The sequence below is a fragment of the Diorhabda carinulata genome, chromosome 8 (genome assembly GCF_026250575.1).
Source record: "Diorhabda carinulata isolate Delta chromosome 8, icDioCari1.1, whole genome shotgun sequence".
Lineage (NCBI taxonomy): Eukaryota > Metazoa > Arthropoda > Insecta > Coleoptera > Chrysomelidae > Diorhabda > Diorhabda carinulata.
In genome coordinates, this window is record NC_079467.1 from 24,069,064 (window position 1) to 24,087,033 (window position 17,970).

Here is a 17,970-nt window from a genome sequence, read left to right on the forward strand (position 1 = left end):
GCAATATGAAACTTTGAGCTAACGGCAGTGTTTGTAGCGGGCATCAGCTTTAGCGATTCTGTGTATAACAAGGATTTAGTAAACGGCCGCGGTTTATAAGTGCTAATTTATAGGAAACCAACACTCTACACATATTTCCACGACGAATATTATGATAAAGTACTTTGAGATAAATGAATCATCGTTAAAATTGAAATATGAGACTATTTTTTTTTGTTATACATCGATAGAATTAAAAAAAAAATATAGAATAAACAATTCGATTACCTATAGTGTAGTTATTGTGAATTATAATAGCAATATAAGTTATAAACAATCATCGTTATTCTAAGGCTGACTGCTACTTATAATTTGTACGTCCAGCCTGTTGCTAGCCTTGAATGATCCCTCTAGTTTACCCTGAACTTCGACTTGACAACGGTTATATCCACCTCCCACCGTTATTAACATCAAAAGAGAAATGAACATCTTCTGTGATATGAGTCAATCAAAAACTGAAAGAAGATATAAAAGATCAACGAGGATCCAACAAGGAAACTCCCAATTCCTAAATTAGATAATAAAAGGAGCAGTCACATTCCTAAGGAATAAATTTCTCAAGAATCTGAGTACAAATACGCAATCATTTCAATCTGAGATAGCTTCTCAATAACCAATAACAATAATTTACTAAGATTGCGTTACCATCCTTATTGTGGGCAGAAGAAAGTAATGAAAGACACTGGGAGTTCGACAACAAAATACTATTGCCGAATTAGTAGACTATACCCAAAGACTATCAGAATCTTCTAACAGACATGATTATAAAGTGAACGTGCTCATTACCATCGAAAGTAACAAATAGATGACAACAACAAAGTAGCACTAGTGATGCAGATATCAAAACGAGATGTCAAATAGACGAATTAGTTATGTTTATAAGAAAGATGAGGATGAAGATCACAACAAATAACAAATCCTATAATAGAAGATGTATAAGAACAAGTGAGATGAAGAACCAAAGAACTGTGACGCGATACACTTTGGCTGACAGGTAAATGAATACACTTATCAAAAAGAAGTACCAAATAGCCGAATTAATCATATGGCAAAAAACAAAAAAGCTGTTGGACCTGACAACATTCCAACGGAGATGTTAAAGCTTATAAATGAAGAAAACGCTTCAATCATGTTTATTCAACAGTTGAAATTCCAGAATTCATAACCATGCCAAAAAAACATGCTACATTACTATACATCTGGATCCCGATAAGGAAATAAAATATAGAATTGAGGTAGCTCGTACAATATTTTTCAAACTGAGATATCTATCATTAATTGATTAGAGGTTTTTGAAATGTGGTTATGTACACGCATGCTCAAGATACCGTGGACAACTATGCAAACAAACGATGCAGTCTTTAACAGAGTTGGAGGATAACATTATATGCAGGCTTTAGCCGGTTTAGTTTCCTCCAGGTGATTATGGGTAAAGTTGAAGGTCGTAGAAGGAATTGGAAGGAAACAAACCTCTTGGTTGAAGAATATTGGAGAATGGACTGGGATAAGAGAAGCAGTACAGTTATTTAGACTAGCTCAAGATAGAGAGAGTTTAGTCATGCTGATCGCCAACGTATTGATACGACACGCTAAGAAGAAGTAGTCATATGGATAAGAAAGAGTGGAGAATGGAGCGAGAATATTGACAAAATGATGATTACCCATAAAACACCAACCAAAATGATGGTAAGACAATCAAGATTCGCATAAAACAACAACATTGACCTGTACTTAAGAGCCGATACGCATTTTTAAAGAAGAAGAGTAATTCGAACTACCGAGATGAAGGTGCTCAGAAATACCTCAGGATCCTGTGTAATAAATCAGTCAAGTGATATGAGTTTAAGTAGATGGAGACTAATTTCTTAGGTGTAAATTTTGTAAATTATAGATAAAATTGAAAAGAGCTCTGGATCGATTAGAATCGTAAAGAAAATGTTTTTCTTAAAATACGACTAACCGTCGTATCGATCGGGCAAAGTGGCCATTTTACCGGAATTACGGCTAGAGCAGCTCCACAAACTAATTTTCCAACGGTCCATAAATATCTTTTAAACTTTACGTAGAAGTAAATGTAATTGGAAAGTACCATCGGGAATTATACCTTTCCTCACCTTCTTCTCTCATAATGGCATCAGATTCTATTTCCCCCCAATACTCCGGAGTTCATTATATCTACTGGAGAGTGAATAATTGATGGGTCGACTCAAAATTAATTCGATAGTTTATATATTAATTGTCAGATATGTGTACTTGAAAAGTCCAGGTGTGCAAACAATGTTGTTTAAGTTCATGATATTGTATCATTCAAAAAGGTATTTTTGTTATGATTTTCTCAATTGGATTAGAAAACAATCATTTCATTCAACGACATTTTCTTGATAAACTTTAAAATAGACAAAAAAATTAGATTCAGACTCCACGGAAACCAAAACAGTAAAACATTAGAAAAATAACAAAACTAACAGCATCAGAAGCCAACCAAAATCCAAATAAGAATTATTGTTTCCATTATTTGTATTCAAACAAATCCTTATCAATTTAAATATTCCCAAAATTAATTCAATAAAACAGTTGTTTATTTCCTAGAATTTATTTATTAAAATTCTCTTAATCGAATTCAAATGGTCACTACACTTACTCATGACATACCTACTATTATCTTTGTGTCAGTATATTTTCAATTACACATACATTTCAATAAAGACATTGTTAACATCTACTAACAACACAACTATACGTAATTATGCGCATTTATACTCATTAATGCCTTTTGATCTCAACTAGACGAGCTCACACTGAACCATTATGATGTTTTGTTGTGATTGTCAGTGAAATGTTCTACATCAAGTAATGACGGAATTTCCTTTTCGAATTTATAGAGTGAATAAATGTATTGAAGTACCTCAATTTTCAATATAGTTAACTGAAATGTTTGATATTGATGTCTATTGCAATACGTAACAAACGCTCCACGTACATTTTACACACAGCTAAATGTTTTTAATATCAATCTATTATACTTAGGAAAACTGAAATTATATTTTTGTAATTGTTTGAGGCTGAATTCAGATTAGAGGTATGAACTTAACGATACGATAAAAATGAAAAAGTCCAATTCTAAAGGAAGCAGTATCAGATGTAAGGAAACAACCCCAGCTTGATCGAAGTAATAATAACTGAAGAAAAATACGGAAGTGGGGAATATTCAGAACATCAGATGTTCTTATAAATGAGCATGAGGCCGACTCACAAAAAGATGTACAGATGTCGTATCTATAGAAACCAAAATGCAAAATGACTGCCCTATCAACTTGTTTATTTTTTGTTTCAGTTTTTCAGATTATTTTGACTGTTTTGCTTTCTTCTTCTTCACTTTATCTCCAAACCACATTAATTGATTGTTATTTCACAACTATAACATTAAACATTGAGAGTTGATGGTTGTGCTGATAGTTACAGAAACAGTTTTTATTAGATCAAAGACATCAGACATTCATTTTGTGTTTATTGTATATTATGCTTCTGTTTTTTATTCTGTATTGATACAATTAACAAATTATATTAAACAGACCCTAATTTTATATATCCAAAATGCTAAAAACTATCCAAGAGTTTGATTAAACATTTTTTTAATCTGTTTCAAAGTCTAATCCAAGTTTCTTTTTTAAAAACAATCTACTGACTTTATCACACGTAACTGCAATTTCCTTTCCAGCTGAAATGAAAACCGTTATCAACAATAATAGTTTTATAAATGGATTTTCTCCCACCAATAAATGAGATAACATATATAGAAAGAATCCAATGATATTGCAGATGGATTAAATTTAATTTTCTTCTAATATCGACCATAGTATGTGCACAATATTTTCAACTTTAATTAATTTGTGTTTTATTGTTTAAAGGCAACACGAAATTGAAAAAAATGGATAGATACTAAAAAAAAATGTTGGGAGAAATATTAGAGCGAGGAAAAAAGGGAAATTATGGTTAACAGCAAAACAAAAACTTGTAGTATTCTTGACCGTTTCACATTATTATTTATTGTGAAACATTTTTCCGTGGTAAGAAGAAAACTAATTAAAGTTAGGAAAAATGGAAATGGAAGATAATATCGTTTTGAGTAAAATTTTTGGTTTTGAGAAGGATTCGAAATGTATTACTATTCCATTGATAAATTGATAAATTCGATAAAAACAAAAACTAAACAAATTTCGAAGGAAATGAGTAAAAGAATAAGATTCGAAAAGATACGGTGATTGGAGTATATTCGGAGAATGAAAACGTGGAAGAATGAAAGGGGAAGAAGAATTTAAGACCGGGAAACGATAGTAAAACATGACAGGTTATTTTGGAAAGTCCCAAATATATGAAGCTGAATCTGTAAAACATGAAATGAACTGGAAACGATGAAACAAAATTTGAATGACTAAATCATGGATTTAAGTTGAGAAGTATCGTCAAAATATATATAAAGTTCGTAGGATTTAAATACATAGCAAATAGAATCTCCAAGACAATTTGGTTGAATTGGTCTTTATCTGACACGCTTCTCGGAATACTTGTTCTACTCCCAATCCGGTCCAATTTCTAGTATTTCGTAGCCACGATAGATTTTTGTGACAGATTCATCCTCTTTCCTCAACCTTTCCCTGAATGAGAGGTATGTGACGATTGGTACTGGTATCTGGGATCTTGAGAATAGCTCCACATCTCTAACGCTTCTATTTTTTTTATTATATTAACGGTATCTGAACTATGAGGTTTCTATTAGTAAAATTTGATTTCCATTTGACGAATGCCCTACATGCCATGCCAATCCAAGCTTTTACTTGTAGTTCTCCATTTCGTTTCCTTTATTATGTACGTAACAAAAATTTCACAGTTATTCATACAAACAAAATTTTCAAAATAATAAATTACGTTCTTTTAAATATCCAAGAAAGTTATATTTTTGAGGTTATGAAGTAAATGAAGCACTAAAAGTAAAACAATTATTCTGATGAGAAATTTCAAAATACCATAAAGAAAATCTATGTCAGTTTGGAACCCCAGAACGTTTGTTTGTGTGAATTATAAAAAAAATGAATATTCTTCAAAAATCAACCAAGTAGCTTCATAACTGTGGCTTCATAACTAACTTTCGCGTGCTTGGAGAACATAAACGATTTAATATTAAAATTAAAATAAGCGACAACTGTTATTTAGTTAAAATTTTACTCAGTTTTCACCCAACATGAACTTATGAGAACATACACCTCTGTGAATAATCTATTGAATATTTATTTGAATTTAGTAATTTGGATAAAACAACAACCCTTGTATTAATATATATATTTCACACACTTATGAATAATTTTCGTTTTACATCGTTTGTTGAGTTTTTCTAATACAATCCTGTATAATATCAAGATATTAAGATACGATATAATCTTGAATAAGTTTTCCAGTGTTCATGGGGATGAATTTTAAGCCATATAACAGTTATAGTAAAACTTTGAAATCCAACAAAACCTGGCTTAACCCTAAACAAACATATATACTCAATCCCTCCATTAAGATGTGGCATCTAGAAAAGTAGCTCTAATTCAGCAACCATATCTTTAAGTTGTGCCTAACTTCATTCCACAGCAACTACAGGAATTGAGTACGTAAAATTTAACAGAAAATCCTCTTCGTTTCTATCTATATGAAACATATTCTGAAGCTCTTCATTTCTAACGGGGCATCCCGTTTCACAATTTAGAACAATCTTTAATATTTATTTCGACAATACATCTCAATCAATCGAACAACATTATTTAATTTTGGTTTCAATATTTAAGTACGTAAAATTTTGGATATTTCAAATGATACTTCTCTATAGACGCCAATGGAATCGCTAAGATGTCGTCTCCTCGAACGCAAGCTGAGACATCAGATCTAGAGGAAATAAAAATCTGACGATGAAAAAACAAGCTAACATGCACATAATATGGGATGCGATAAGGAACGAGATGCTGACTTAAGCGTTTAAGGTTTTTACACCTCGTTCTTTTAAAAATAAAATATACAAGGCGTAATTTTTACATAAATCAACTATAAATTCGATCAATTTGAATTTGAATTTGAATAATAAGGCGACTGAATCCCACTAATTCGACTGATATGTCTCATGCCTCTCAATCTACTACTCTTTAGTTAGAACATGTTTGCAATATGTATCGTGAAACATGGATCTTGAATAACAAATTTATATAATATAATTTAATATCTCTAGTGAGGATATAACAATGTTTACAAATAGTATTAACGATTGATATTTGAAATTAGTAACCTAAGAACAACAAGGAACGATCCTTGTACTTCAAACGGAGACTGACAGAAATGTTTGAGAGAACAATATGCAAAGAAAGAGACATGAAAAATGAATCCTTAGCTTTCGATTCCATAATAACAATTCGTCAGGTTTGATTTGCTAGTTTTTGGTGGCTAAATGTCTTCATATCTGTACTTGATTCACTAGATTCAGCGCGTTTTAGCTCTTTCAGAAAATAATAACAAAATTCCTAGACTAAGAAGGGCACAATATCATATATGAAATATTTCCAGGCGTGAATTTAACTTTGGGATAAATGTATTACTAAAGGCTAAAGGTAATGCTTAAAGATATTGCGCTAAATTAACACTAAATAACCTGTGTCAAATGCAAGGAATTGTTAGTTTTCTTATAAATAAAAATTATGTCAAAACTTTTTCTGTCAGTGGATAATTTCACATGTCAAAATATTAGGAATTTGATAGTTTTGTGAGATAAGAACTGTTTGTTTCGTCTTGTAAAAGCAAATAAGTAAAAAAGTCACCGCATTCTCGGCGCGACGGAGTGTTGCGCATTTTTAGCGCTAGTTTTTTCAAGACAGGTAAAAATTTTATGTTCCGACTTATTGCGCTAAAAATTTTGTAACAAAAGCTTTCTTGTCAAATCAACTAACCATAATCAAAATAACAGTCTTGTAGTAAAAACCGAAAACAATTCAGAAAAACGAAAAATTTCTTCCATAGAATCTGTAAACATGTTTAAAGAATTCCAAAATATTTCAAAAGTAAAATTGCCGTGATTTATTTTTATTTGTGGGTCTTTTATATATATAATATTTGATTAATATGTCGATCCATACCTCAGACAGAGAGTGCATGACTTAAGTGTGCAATGTGCCAAGAGCTACACCACGTGCTTACCGCACTGTTGACAAGAGAGAGACAGATCAAGTCGTTTGCAATTTCCGGTACGTCTGGCCTTTGCGATGACCATAAATAAATCGCAAGGCCAGTCGTTGGAAGTTTGCGGAATCAACTTGAAGTTTCCCGCATGGACAATCATAACTGAGTGTGACTGTCAATATCAAATTGAAACCTTATAAATAACAAGTTATTCAGGAAAACTCTGTTTTGTAATTAAGCAACATCATGAGTAATTAATCGAAAATAATAATGAAACATTCACACCAAGCATTTTTTTATTTGTTTTGATGAAAAATCGATATCTGATTGTTATTTATCAGCTCACTGTGTACTACGAAATCGTTTCAAAAATATTGTGCTCTATTTTGGTACCCCTACAAAAATGAATATAAGACTTATGTCGCAATTTGGAATGAAATCGTGACATAAATAACATTGTTTGCTCTGTAACATTCGTAGTAACGCAAGCATCCGAATACTTTAGGTAATCGTAAATGCTAAATATGTTTCTCTAAGTTCATACCCGGTTATTTTGATACCTCTAACTCCTTTCTCTTTCCCATTTGTACTCAATTATTTTATCGATTGTATATAACGACATCTTGACTAATAGCTCTGCGAACTGATCAGTATTGCATCCTTTATATGTTGCCTTTCAATAAATAATCAATACCGTCCAGATATTCTTGGAACATCTCGAATTCCAAATTATTATAATCCACTGAAATAACAATAGTTCGGGATAGGAGAACACTTGACAAAATTCCACTTGAACATTCACATATCTCTTGTATTCTCCTCAAATTGGGACTCGCTTAAGGAGAAATTCATGCATTCATAATAAACCGTTTCAATCCGTTGTTGGGGGATTTTCCTAAACAACAATCTGCGAAACTTAAGACAAATCTCAAGAAGCCGTGTTGCCGGATTCACGTTTCGTTTCAATTTATCTCAAGTCTACTTGAGCTCATTAAATTTTACATTCAAAACTTATCGCGTAGAAAGTTCTTCTCACACATTTCTATAATATACAATGTTACTTTCTTGCATAGATTGAGGTTAAGTGTAGAAGTACTTATTTGTATCATCATCACTTGTAATTTCCTTGATTTGTTTTGCCTATGGAGGAACCTTCGTTAAGCATTACCTCACCAAGGATAGATCTTGCTATACACTTCTTCCTTAAATTTATTCCTGCCTCTCGATGATTTTCTTCTCATTAATTTTTTTCCTCAAACTCAAGATATTACAGAGCTTTATCCATAGACGAACTAGTTATTGTACAGGCAATGTAAGTGCAGACGACACGCCGATCACAAATTCTCTTATTTTCGTAGAAGCATGCTTTAGCCAAGCCATTCGTTATAAATCTGTGTACTAGGGTGGCTCCTTGATTTCATACAGCAGGTTTAGAGTTACCAGCTCTCTATCACTGATACGCGCCTCCAACTCCTTATAATTAACGGTCGTAGACCTTTGCAGACCAGTTGGTCTTTGAGGATATTCAGCCTGTATTTTATCCTTATAACTTCAAATTGTATCGTTAGATTCAAAGGTGTAAGACTTCAAAGAGGTTTGATCAATGAAGTTTATATCCAGTGAAAGATGTTTGGTAAAAGATCCTAAATCCGAGCATCAATAATCACCATAAATAATGATTGTGATAATTCGAGTTGTTTTTATAGCCACAAGCTGAAGAAACATAAAAATTTCTATTTGCAACTAATTCATAAACAACTAACTTTATGATCAACTTACTCAATTGTAGTTTCCATAAATTAAATTTCAAATTATATAAACGAACCCCGATGATTTGTTTTTTTTTTGCGAACCAGCCGTTTGCAGAATTCGCTCATTTCCTTGGGTGTATTTGTTCAAGATTCGAGGTTGAAGCGTCAGATCCGTTCGGTTCTTGTATAGCACGTGAGTTTAGAAAACGAAACTAATTCGAACAGACTATGTAACAAGTTTCTAGAATGTTTTTCATTGTTTGTATATATTATTCAAATAGATACGGAGCTAGAATCGTTCTCGTGTTAGAATGGAATTCATTACATTATAAAAAAATTATTAGAAAGTAATATGTGTGCTTGATTAGATGATTTGGGAATATGAGAAATGCGATTTGATTGATACTTGATAGGTTAGTAGATTTTTAGCGATAAAAAGTGTTTACATGTTAATAGCTAAAATAGATCTCGTGAAATCTAAATCAAATTAATTTCTGATGAAGCATTGTTGATGGGGCATGCGAAATAACTGAAATTTATATGGCAAGAAATCTACCAGAATTTTGATAGTACTCAAGAGGACAATGAGATCTATGAAACTAATGATCAGAACTGGATAGCTGGATCAGAACTGGATAGCTGGATCAGAACATGCATAAAAACTATGCGGGTAAACTAAACACCAATGTGTATGTACTAACTTTAATATATTCAGAGCTTTCTAATACTTATGTATTTATCGTCTGGGAAATAAGTTTGCGCCGATTTTAAACTGTGTTATTTCTTGTACAAATTTTTCCCATAAAATCACTTCACCGCTCTTGGTTTGAATAAAGCCTCGCGACTATATCCTTTACAGCTTGTAAAGTATATTTTTCCATAGCAAATTACATTATTCAAATTGATAGTGGCACGACAAATAAATCGGTGCCCTTGTGCTTCCGCTAAAGTGACGCTAATAGCGTGATAGATAATCCTTGGAGAATGAACTTCTTAGACATGTCTTTGAACCCTTTAGACAGTATTCATTAAACTACTAGATGCTAGATATCATCTTGATCCATTTATTAAACTTGAGAAGAATATATTTGTTTGCAAACTTGTGATAAAGAGAGAGATTTACAATGTAGGTTGAAAATTTGTCTAGTTGACAGAAAATACTATTTCAAAAAAGTTGGATCACAACAACAACATTTAATTATAGACCCAACGATGAAGTTGCCAGTGGAAATCGATGAGGCTGATGAAAATAGAATAAATTCATGTGAAATATTATCAGGGATCACGTTTCTTTTAGGAGAAGCAGGTTGGTAGATCTGCACAAATGTAAAAAGAAACGATGAGTTTTTATATTCTTCTAGACGAAGAAACATTTAATGTCTCTAAAGATATATTTCAAAGCTTTAGATATAAGCGGGTCAAATCAAAACTTCATATATATAAAAGGATATAGGATACTATCTAAAAATAAATCTTTCGGAAGAATCCTTTGAAATAAAATCTTCATTTTTATGGAAAATCCACCAAGTAATTTGGGAGTAGAAAGTCAACAGAGGAAGCCAAATCGGATTGATACGACGATTGAAGCAATAAACTATAACGGAGTTTGGTTTTTTTATGAATGGACAGGCTTTTATCACAATAGAGGTCAGTTTTACTTAATTATGTCAGTAATATTGACCAGTTATCGTTCAATAAGGATTACACCTTTTGAATAACAAAGCAGTGACCTTATTGACCGATAAAATAATTTATACTTTCTTGCGAGCACGTTGTTTGGATAAAGTACAATTTTTTAGTTCTGGGGTACAATAATCTATCGGGAAAAAATCAATTTGATTACGTTTGAAGATATGCAAAGATCGTTTCTGACCAGTACTAAGTAATCTGTCGCACTTGGTATCTGATTGCAGTTTTCGTCATATAGAATCGCGGACTGCCCGTGCTTGTTAAATACTTTTGAATGGATTAATAATAACTTCTATTTTCTTCTAACATTTCTCTTGTAACAGTTCACTTGTCAAGTTTCACGTGGTTTTGACCATAAATATCTGTACCATGTTAACAGCCCAATGCTTTAAAATCATCACCAATTCTTCCGCCCATTGGATCTGTGTTCAGTATAATGTTGGATTGATTTCTTCATGATGCCCTATTGGTACTGTAGATATTCCTTAAATCTTTCGTATTGTCTTGTTTTTTTTAGTTCCTAGAAGTCTATTTTGATTTAAACTGCTCACTCCGTCCATTATATTATAATTTCTACGTGAAAATTAGTATTTTTTGCACAAATACATACTTTTGAGACTTGATATTGAGCCTTTTACCATTTGACACCTGATAACTATGATTAATTTCGCTTCGAGGCGAATTTAATTCATTTCGCAGTGGTATTGAAGGAAAATGTTGTTAAATAATCGATTTTTTTGTAAATTCATTTGTAAATAATAATGTTTTTGCATGCTACGGTCCAAGTTCATTTAGTACTAGTCTTGCATGTCGGATACAACATTCTCTACTTCATTGTTAGTTTTATGAATTATTCATCGACGTCCTGAGGTATTTAAACGATCGATTTGAATATTATCAACATGTAACTAAGTGTCATTTTATATTGGATGCGTTTACCTCCAAGATAAAACATTGAATGGTTGAATGGACACGATTTCCTTGCAAATACGGCTCTGTTTTTATAAATATTTTCATGTTTCCGCTAGAATCTTTCGACTTCCATACTTACACCTTTCCAATTACGTATAACTTGTTTGTAGGGATGTTTCGCAAATGATAAGTGGAGTCTTCATTAGTCCCAGTTTTCATGGAAAGGTCGAGAATGAGGATAACTCATTAAAGTGCATTACTAGATTTCATTTTCAAATGAATTCAGTTAAACATTTTTTATATAAAAAAGAAATGTTCGATTTTATGTCTGTTAGAGGCGTTGAAATTGATTTTTTGCTATTTTAAAATTAGATATATCATCGAAAAGAAATTTAAAAAGAAAAGTATCTTAAAATGAATTCTCCAAGTAAATTAGTTTATAATTAATCCAAGATGGTTTATTCATGAAGAGTTGAAATAAAAAAAAAAACAATCTCATGTAAGGATTTGGCACAAAAAGTGTCAAATAGTAAAAGATAAACTATAATCCAAAATATGCCCAAAAGAAAACTAATACCAGAAGCGATTTCACATGAAATTAAGTCTCACAATTGTATAAACTGACTCGTATTGTAGAATTACGATGAATGAGGAAAGTTAAAAGTTGTCAGCGTGTACGATTGGACTTGAAGATACCGGAATGGATAGAAATCAGAAGCTCGCAACTTGTTTTCCCCCGTAAATAACTTTCAAAATACTTATTACTAGTTTCAGTTGATACATTTACAGCAAATTACCAAATCGTCAAAATAATAGATCTAACTATGGAAATTCAAGTACGTTCCTGCCGTAGAGCTTCCTTTGGATCCCTGAGAGTGCACCTGGACCACTTTGGGAATCACTGGCTCAAATCTTTGTATAACAGTAGATAATAGACGAGATCAACAACGATGCCGTTACGTAATTCATAACAATGCCAAGTATCAAGTAATTTCTGTCAGTTTCCTACACACGCTGTAGGGTTTCGTTAAGCAGAGACCAAAAGATGATCTATATAAGTTTGAATTGCAGTAATTTGGTCATGAATATTAAATATGTGAAAAAATAGTCATAGTGGATCGGATAATACTGAGACTAGAGAAAAAAAAAACAAATTAAAATGGATTATAAACGGGCCTTTGGTCTTACTTAATTTAAATATTAAGATGTGTATTGTTATGTAGTTCGCTTGATATAAATTTCAGGTATTTATTCAGTTTATTTTAAATTTAAACTCCATACCAATAGAAAGAGTGATCTTAACTGAACCGCGTCCTCTACTGGAAAAAATGTAAACGACTACGATTTACTCATAAGTGAGTTCCTAGATTAATTCTACTCCTGACCGATCGGATGTAGTTATGAACTCAAGATGATTGATTATGACGCGTTTTTTTTCTAGAGAATGATTTGAATTCATAGCGTCGGGTCTCCTACAACGCTCTGGAAACAAACGTGTTTCAACGTCCGTCGAATTAGGAGTATTCGGGTTGGGAGTGAAAAAAAAGCTGTAGGCATCTGTGTTAAAATGCTTGTATTTGGTTTTCTACGGACAGTTGGACGAAATCGGGTTGGATTGGATCGGGAGAAATATGTATCCAATGTAGGTGTAGCTTAAGGCAGTAAGTTAGACGATGCTCGCCGTGAACATATCAAAAAAATCTGTTATTTTCATTAGCGCGTGTTTTGTTTACTATAATTTACAGTCTACAGTTAAAAATGTATTGAAAATAGAAGGTATTTGATAAAAAAAGGAAGGTAGTCCTATTGAAAAAGAGGAAATCATTTAATGGCCCAGTTTCGTAAGTTTTCAACGCATTCGTCTCTCGCAATAGTAGATTGGCTTACTAAAAAAGTTATTGAATTAATTCATTCAATTTTGGACATCGAATTACACAACTTAGCACGACCAGCAAAGGTACAAGCTGAAAATATGAGTCGTTCTATATATACATCTCTGGTATCGTACTATAGCAGTTATAGAGAATGATTCAATTAGTCGAATTAGTTTAAACCAATTAATTATAGTGAATTATAAAGAGCATTTATATACATATTCCAAGTGAATATTTCAAATAGGTATTACAGCATCATTGAATATTTGAACTTTTGCTACAGAGTTGCCTCCCTAATTTTAATGACTTGGGATGATATTCAACCCTTCAAAGATAGATTGTTCTATTCTTCTTTTTCTTCAAACTTGGTTCTCAATTTCCAAATATCTGAAAGTAATTTTATCACCATCAATCAAAGGATAAACGTTGCTGGTAATTTCGTACTTGTCACTGAAATAAATCCATTTTCTACAACTCTTTTGCTCGCTTAATATTATCACAATAGGCGACAGGTGTAAAACAGTAAATGAATAAAATCTCGTTAAATAAAACCACTCCATTATTTTTCACGGCCGATTCATCAAAATCGCCTGACAAGTTTTCATTGCGCGTCGTGTCCTTGCGTTCCTTTGAAATATTATGTGATACCATATAACTGATTTCAAATATCTCGCATATGAATAAAGTGTCACTAGAAAATTTTATCAGGTGTAGTAGTTACGGGGGTGATACTGAATTTAATATTTCAATAATCAACTCAACACAGATTAAGCTATTTCATCTTAGTACTTAGAAATGATTTGAAACGAAGAACTTACAAGGATAAGCAAGGAATTATTCTTATTACATGAGCCGTTACTTTAGGTTTAATATTTCAATGTCGCCAGGTAGCCCATGCAGACCTTCACTCACCAATGACAATTGACATTCCAGAACATCTGTGAGGTGTATAGAATGAAGATTTATCTTCGTAAACCTTGCCAGCAGATGTGGTAGATTCCAGTGAATATAAATATAACTGTGTGATTTAGGACTCAAATTACCGCTTCTTCCTTTTTTCAAATGATGATCTTAATTTTTTTTGTTTTAAAGAATTATCTAGAATGTAACTTATATTTCAGTCCCTGTATAAAAGCTAATACATTATAACGTATCGGACACATCTAACATTTATGAATAACAGCGTATCAAAAAAAAGTTTTTAACAAAAAATATCCCATACACGTATATTTTTATGGATAGTATGGATTTCAAACTTTCTCCCGATGATTTGTGTTTCTCCGGAGTGCTCTAGAATATATCGATCACAAGTGTTATTCATTGCTTTTCGAGGAAATGAATTTAATAAATTTGATCCGACTTTGGTTTACCACTAGAGATATGGTGATCATTTTTTTTCAAGAATTATTATTTGGAAAAAAAATGGATGTAACTGAAGATATAGATTTATAAAAAAAAGATCCGAATAGAAATAACCATTAACAACATCTAAGGAATAAGTCTACTACTCTCTAGATCATATTAGTTTTCCTTCTTCTTGTATGGTAACCGTTTATGAATTGAAATTTTTTATTGAAGCATTAGATTTTGATGTTTATAGTTATTAAAAGAATTTCTGTGGAGTAAGACGGTTCAAGATGTAACACACACCAGTCGATTCGGGAGAGCCTCAGGAAACTTTGTGAACAAAAATTATGGATGAGAAATCAAAATTAAATTTGTTGTGCAAAGGAAAAATACATTTTGAAAAGTGCATCTTGAATGATTAAATAATGAATAACCAGGAAAATAATGAGTTTAAATTTACAATTCGGAGGTTTTTGAAGTCGCTGAGCGCAGATATCACAAACGAAAGGGTACGATGAGGTACCTGGTACCTAGAGTGGCCGACATCTACGTCGTCTAATTGAGTCTCGTAGAAATTCGTTATGAAATTGTCCTGGGAATTTTCGACATCAAAGAACATGATTATCACGACGACGATATCGTTTTAATGAGCAGAAAAAGAGTTTATTGACAAGTGTATATGTGGTTTTATGGATATCGATGCGGTATTTAGTCCCCTATAAAAATAAGACAATTTCTTGACCCGTCGAGCATCATGAATTTGATGTAAAGTGGATACAAAACCGGTTGTGGCTTTGCAGAAATCATGGTTTACACCGAGAAGTCGCTACATGGACTACATGGACTAATATCCTGCCAAAGAAACTATATACCAAGAAGATAAAATAGGAGGCGACGAAAATGAACAAAAAGAATCATAATGCTGCAAAAAAATAAACATTGAATTATTTTTCCATTAGTTTTTGTGAAAAATAAATAAATTTTTATAATGAAAAACGAAAATTTTCACGGAAATCTAGTAGTGGAAAAAGGTGTAGATCAAATTTCGAGTTCATTTTCGTCAATATTTTCCGAGTTATAAATTTTTCATTAAAACATATTTATCCGTCCTACAGCTCAGAAATTCCTAAGTTTTCTGCTTTATGTCCTCGACTATTATTGATAATTGATAACTTACCTTTCGGTAGCGCCACCTTCGGCCCTTCCCGAACCATGATGACTGAGAACGTAGACTCTATTAGCATCTTTGTACCATTTGACACTGTGTAATTGCCCGCATTGTTGAATGTCGACTCTGCAAGGTAGAGCTACCGTATCGCCAATAAAAGCTCTAACTTCGTATTCAGTCGCCACTGAAAACAAACAGATACAGCTAATATTAGAGATAATTTCGGAAAAATTATTATTAGAAATAGGAAATCGTTATAAATGATCAAATTTTTAACATTTAAACGCGATTTGTGGTTATTCCTCAACGTTTCAGATATGATATACTAAGTTTAATTTCGATTATGCACCACAAGACAAAAATAGAAGAAAAAAATAAGACCCATCCTCGTTTCAACTTTGACTTCGTTTGCCACAGTTAATAAGAAAACGTGAAAAACTAAAATTGAAGGAAGGAACTTTCCATATTCGAGTCGCTGATTCCTGTTCTTTATAAACTAGTTCCGAATAACTTTTCTAACGAAATAACAAGTTTGAAGATGGGCGGTTCTTTTTTTTTTTTCAATATTCTCTATCAAAATTTTGTAAATCTAATAGTTAACTGAGATAAAAGGCTCGCATTACTGTTGTCGAATTTGATTATGAAAAAAGGACACAAATTTATAAGGCAGGAAGCAGTTTTTTGTAACATTACATCTGCTAGGTGATATAAAGAAATATGCAAAAATGAAATAAATCAAAATACCAATGTTTCAAGAAATTTCAAACTAGTTGGATTATTGTTCTGTTATCTCTAATTTTAAATTCCTCAAACATCTTCTCTAATCTTTTATTTCAATATTTCAATTGCTTCACTCTCTTATGCTATTTTTTTAATTTATTACCTCTTCTTTTTCATCGTCATTCTGGCAACTTCTTCTTGTACCAAGTCTTTGGTAAGGCGTAGATAACCTCACACCTTTACTTAATTTATCACGGATAGGAGTGATCTAAAGTCTAACTACTGATGAGAACTTCTACGAGGATGGTCCCCGAAGTATCTGGCCTGACCTAGAGATAGCGGTGGTTGCTTGAAAAATACCACCGTGTTTGAAGATGCCACGTTGTTCAAATGTTACAAGTCTACGGCTTGCGAACATCGCAGTGGTCGACCAAATGAGGTGACGACTCAAGAAATGGTGGAGAACCGACTCCAAAAGAAGCTCATACCGTTCCATATGCAGGTAAGGTCATGGCATCTGTTTTTTGGGATGCGCGTTGGAAAATTTTCATTGACTATCAGCCGCATTTGGTTAAGAAGAAATAGTTGTTTCAGCAAGATAATGCACCAGCTCACACATCCGTTATTGCAATGGCTAAAATTAATGGATAAAACTTTGAATTGCTACCTCCCGCACTCTATTCGACAAATTTAGCTCTCTCGGATTATTTTCTGTTCCCAGACATGAAAAAATGGCTCGGTGGTCAACGATTTTCCAATAATAAAGTGGTGATATCGGCAGTTACTAGCTATTTTGAGGAACTTGACGATTCTTATTATAAAAAGGGTATTGAACTACGTTGGTAGTGTAAGCGTATGGAGCTACAAGGAGATTACGTTGAAAAATAAAGAAATTCATCAACTGGTGAAGAGAAGCATCACACTACACTACGACAACCATTCTGGTTTAACATATATTCAGTTTATTGTCCACACTTCCCTTCAGAAAGCCTTTCCTCTCATTCCAAACTTAGTTCTGGTTAACAAAACTTGGTTAATATCACTCATAACATTTCATCGGGAGCTATTCAATTTGGTTAGTTGTCCAATGTCATCTCAACAACTTCTGTTGGGGTTCTAAGAGAGTTCAAGATCTTATATAGATCACGATCATAGCTGTTAACCATTATTGTTGTAAATTAGTGAAAATGATACCATCTTCTAATTTACGCTGTCAATTTTATCTTTTTCTTGAACATATTGTTCATAACTTTCTAATGTTATATCC

The 17,970-nt window shown here is 32.5% G+C and overlaps 1 protein-coding gene across 10 annotated transcripts in view; it reads right to left on the reverse strand.

Moving 5' to 3' along the window:
* LOC130897195 (titin) overlaps positions 1 to 17,970 on the reverse strand; it is a 369,361-nt gene that overhangs the window by 220,379 nt on the left and 131,012 nt on the right. For all 10 annotated transcript variants that reach the window (XR_009059671.1, XR_009059670.1, XR_009059672.1 and 7 more), the window contains exon 2: positions 15,993 to 16,167. Coding sequence is in view for 7 of the 10 variants with exons in the window: in XM_057805932.1 (XP_057661915.1) it covers positions 15,993 to 16,167 (175 nt within the window). In the remaining 3 variants the exon portion in view is untranslated. The remainder of the gene's footprint in view (positions 1 to 15,992; positions 16,168 to 17,970) is intronic.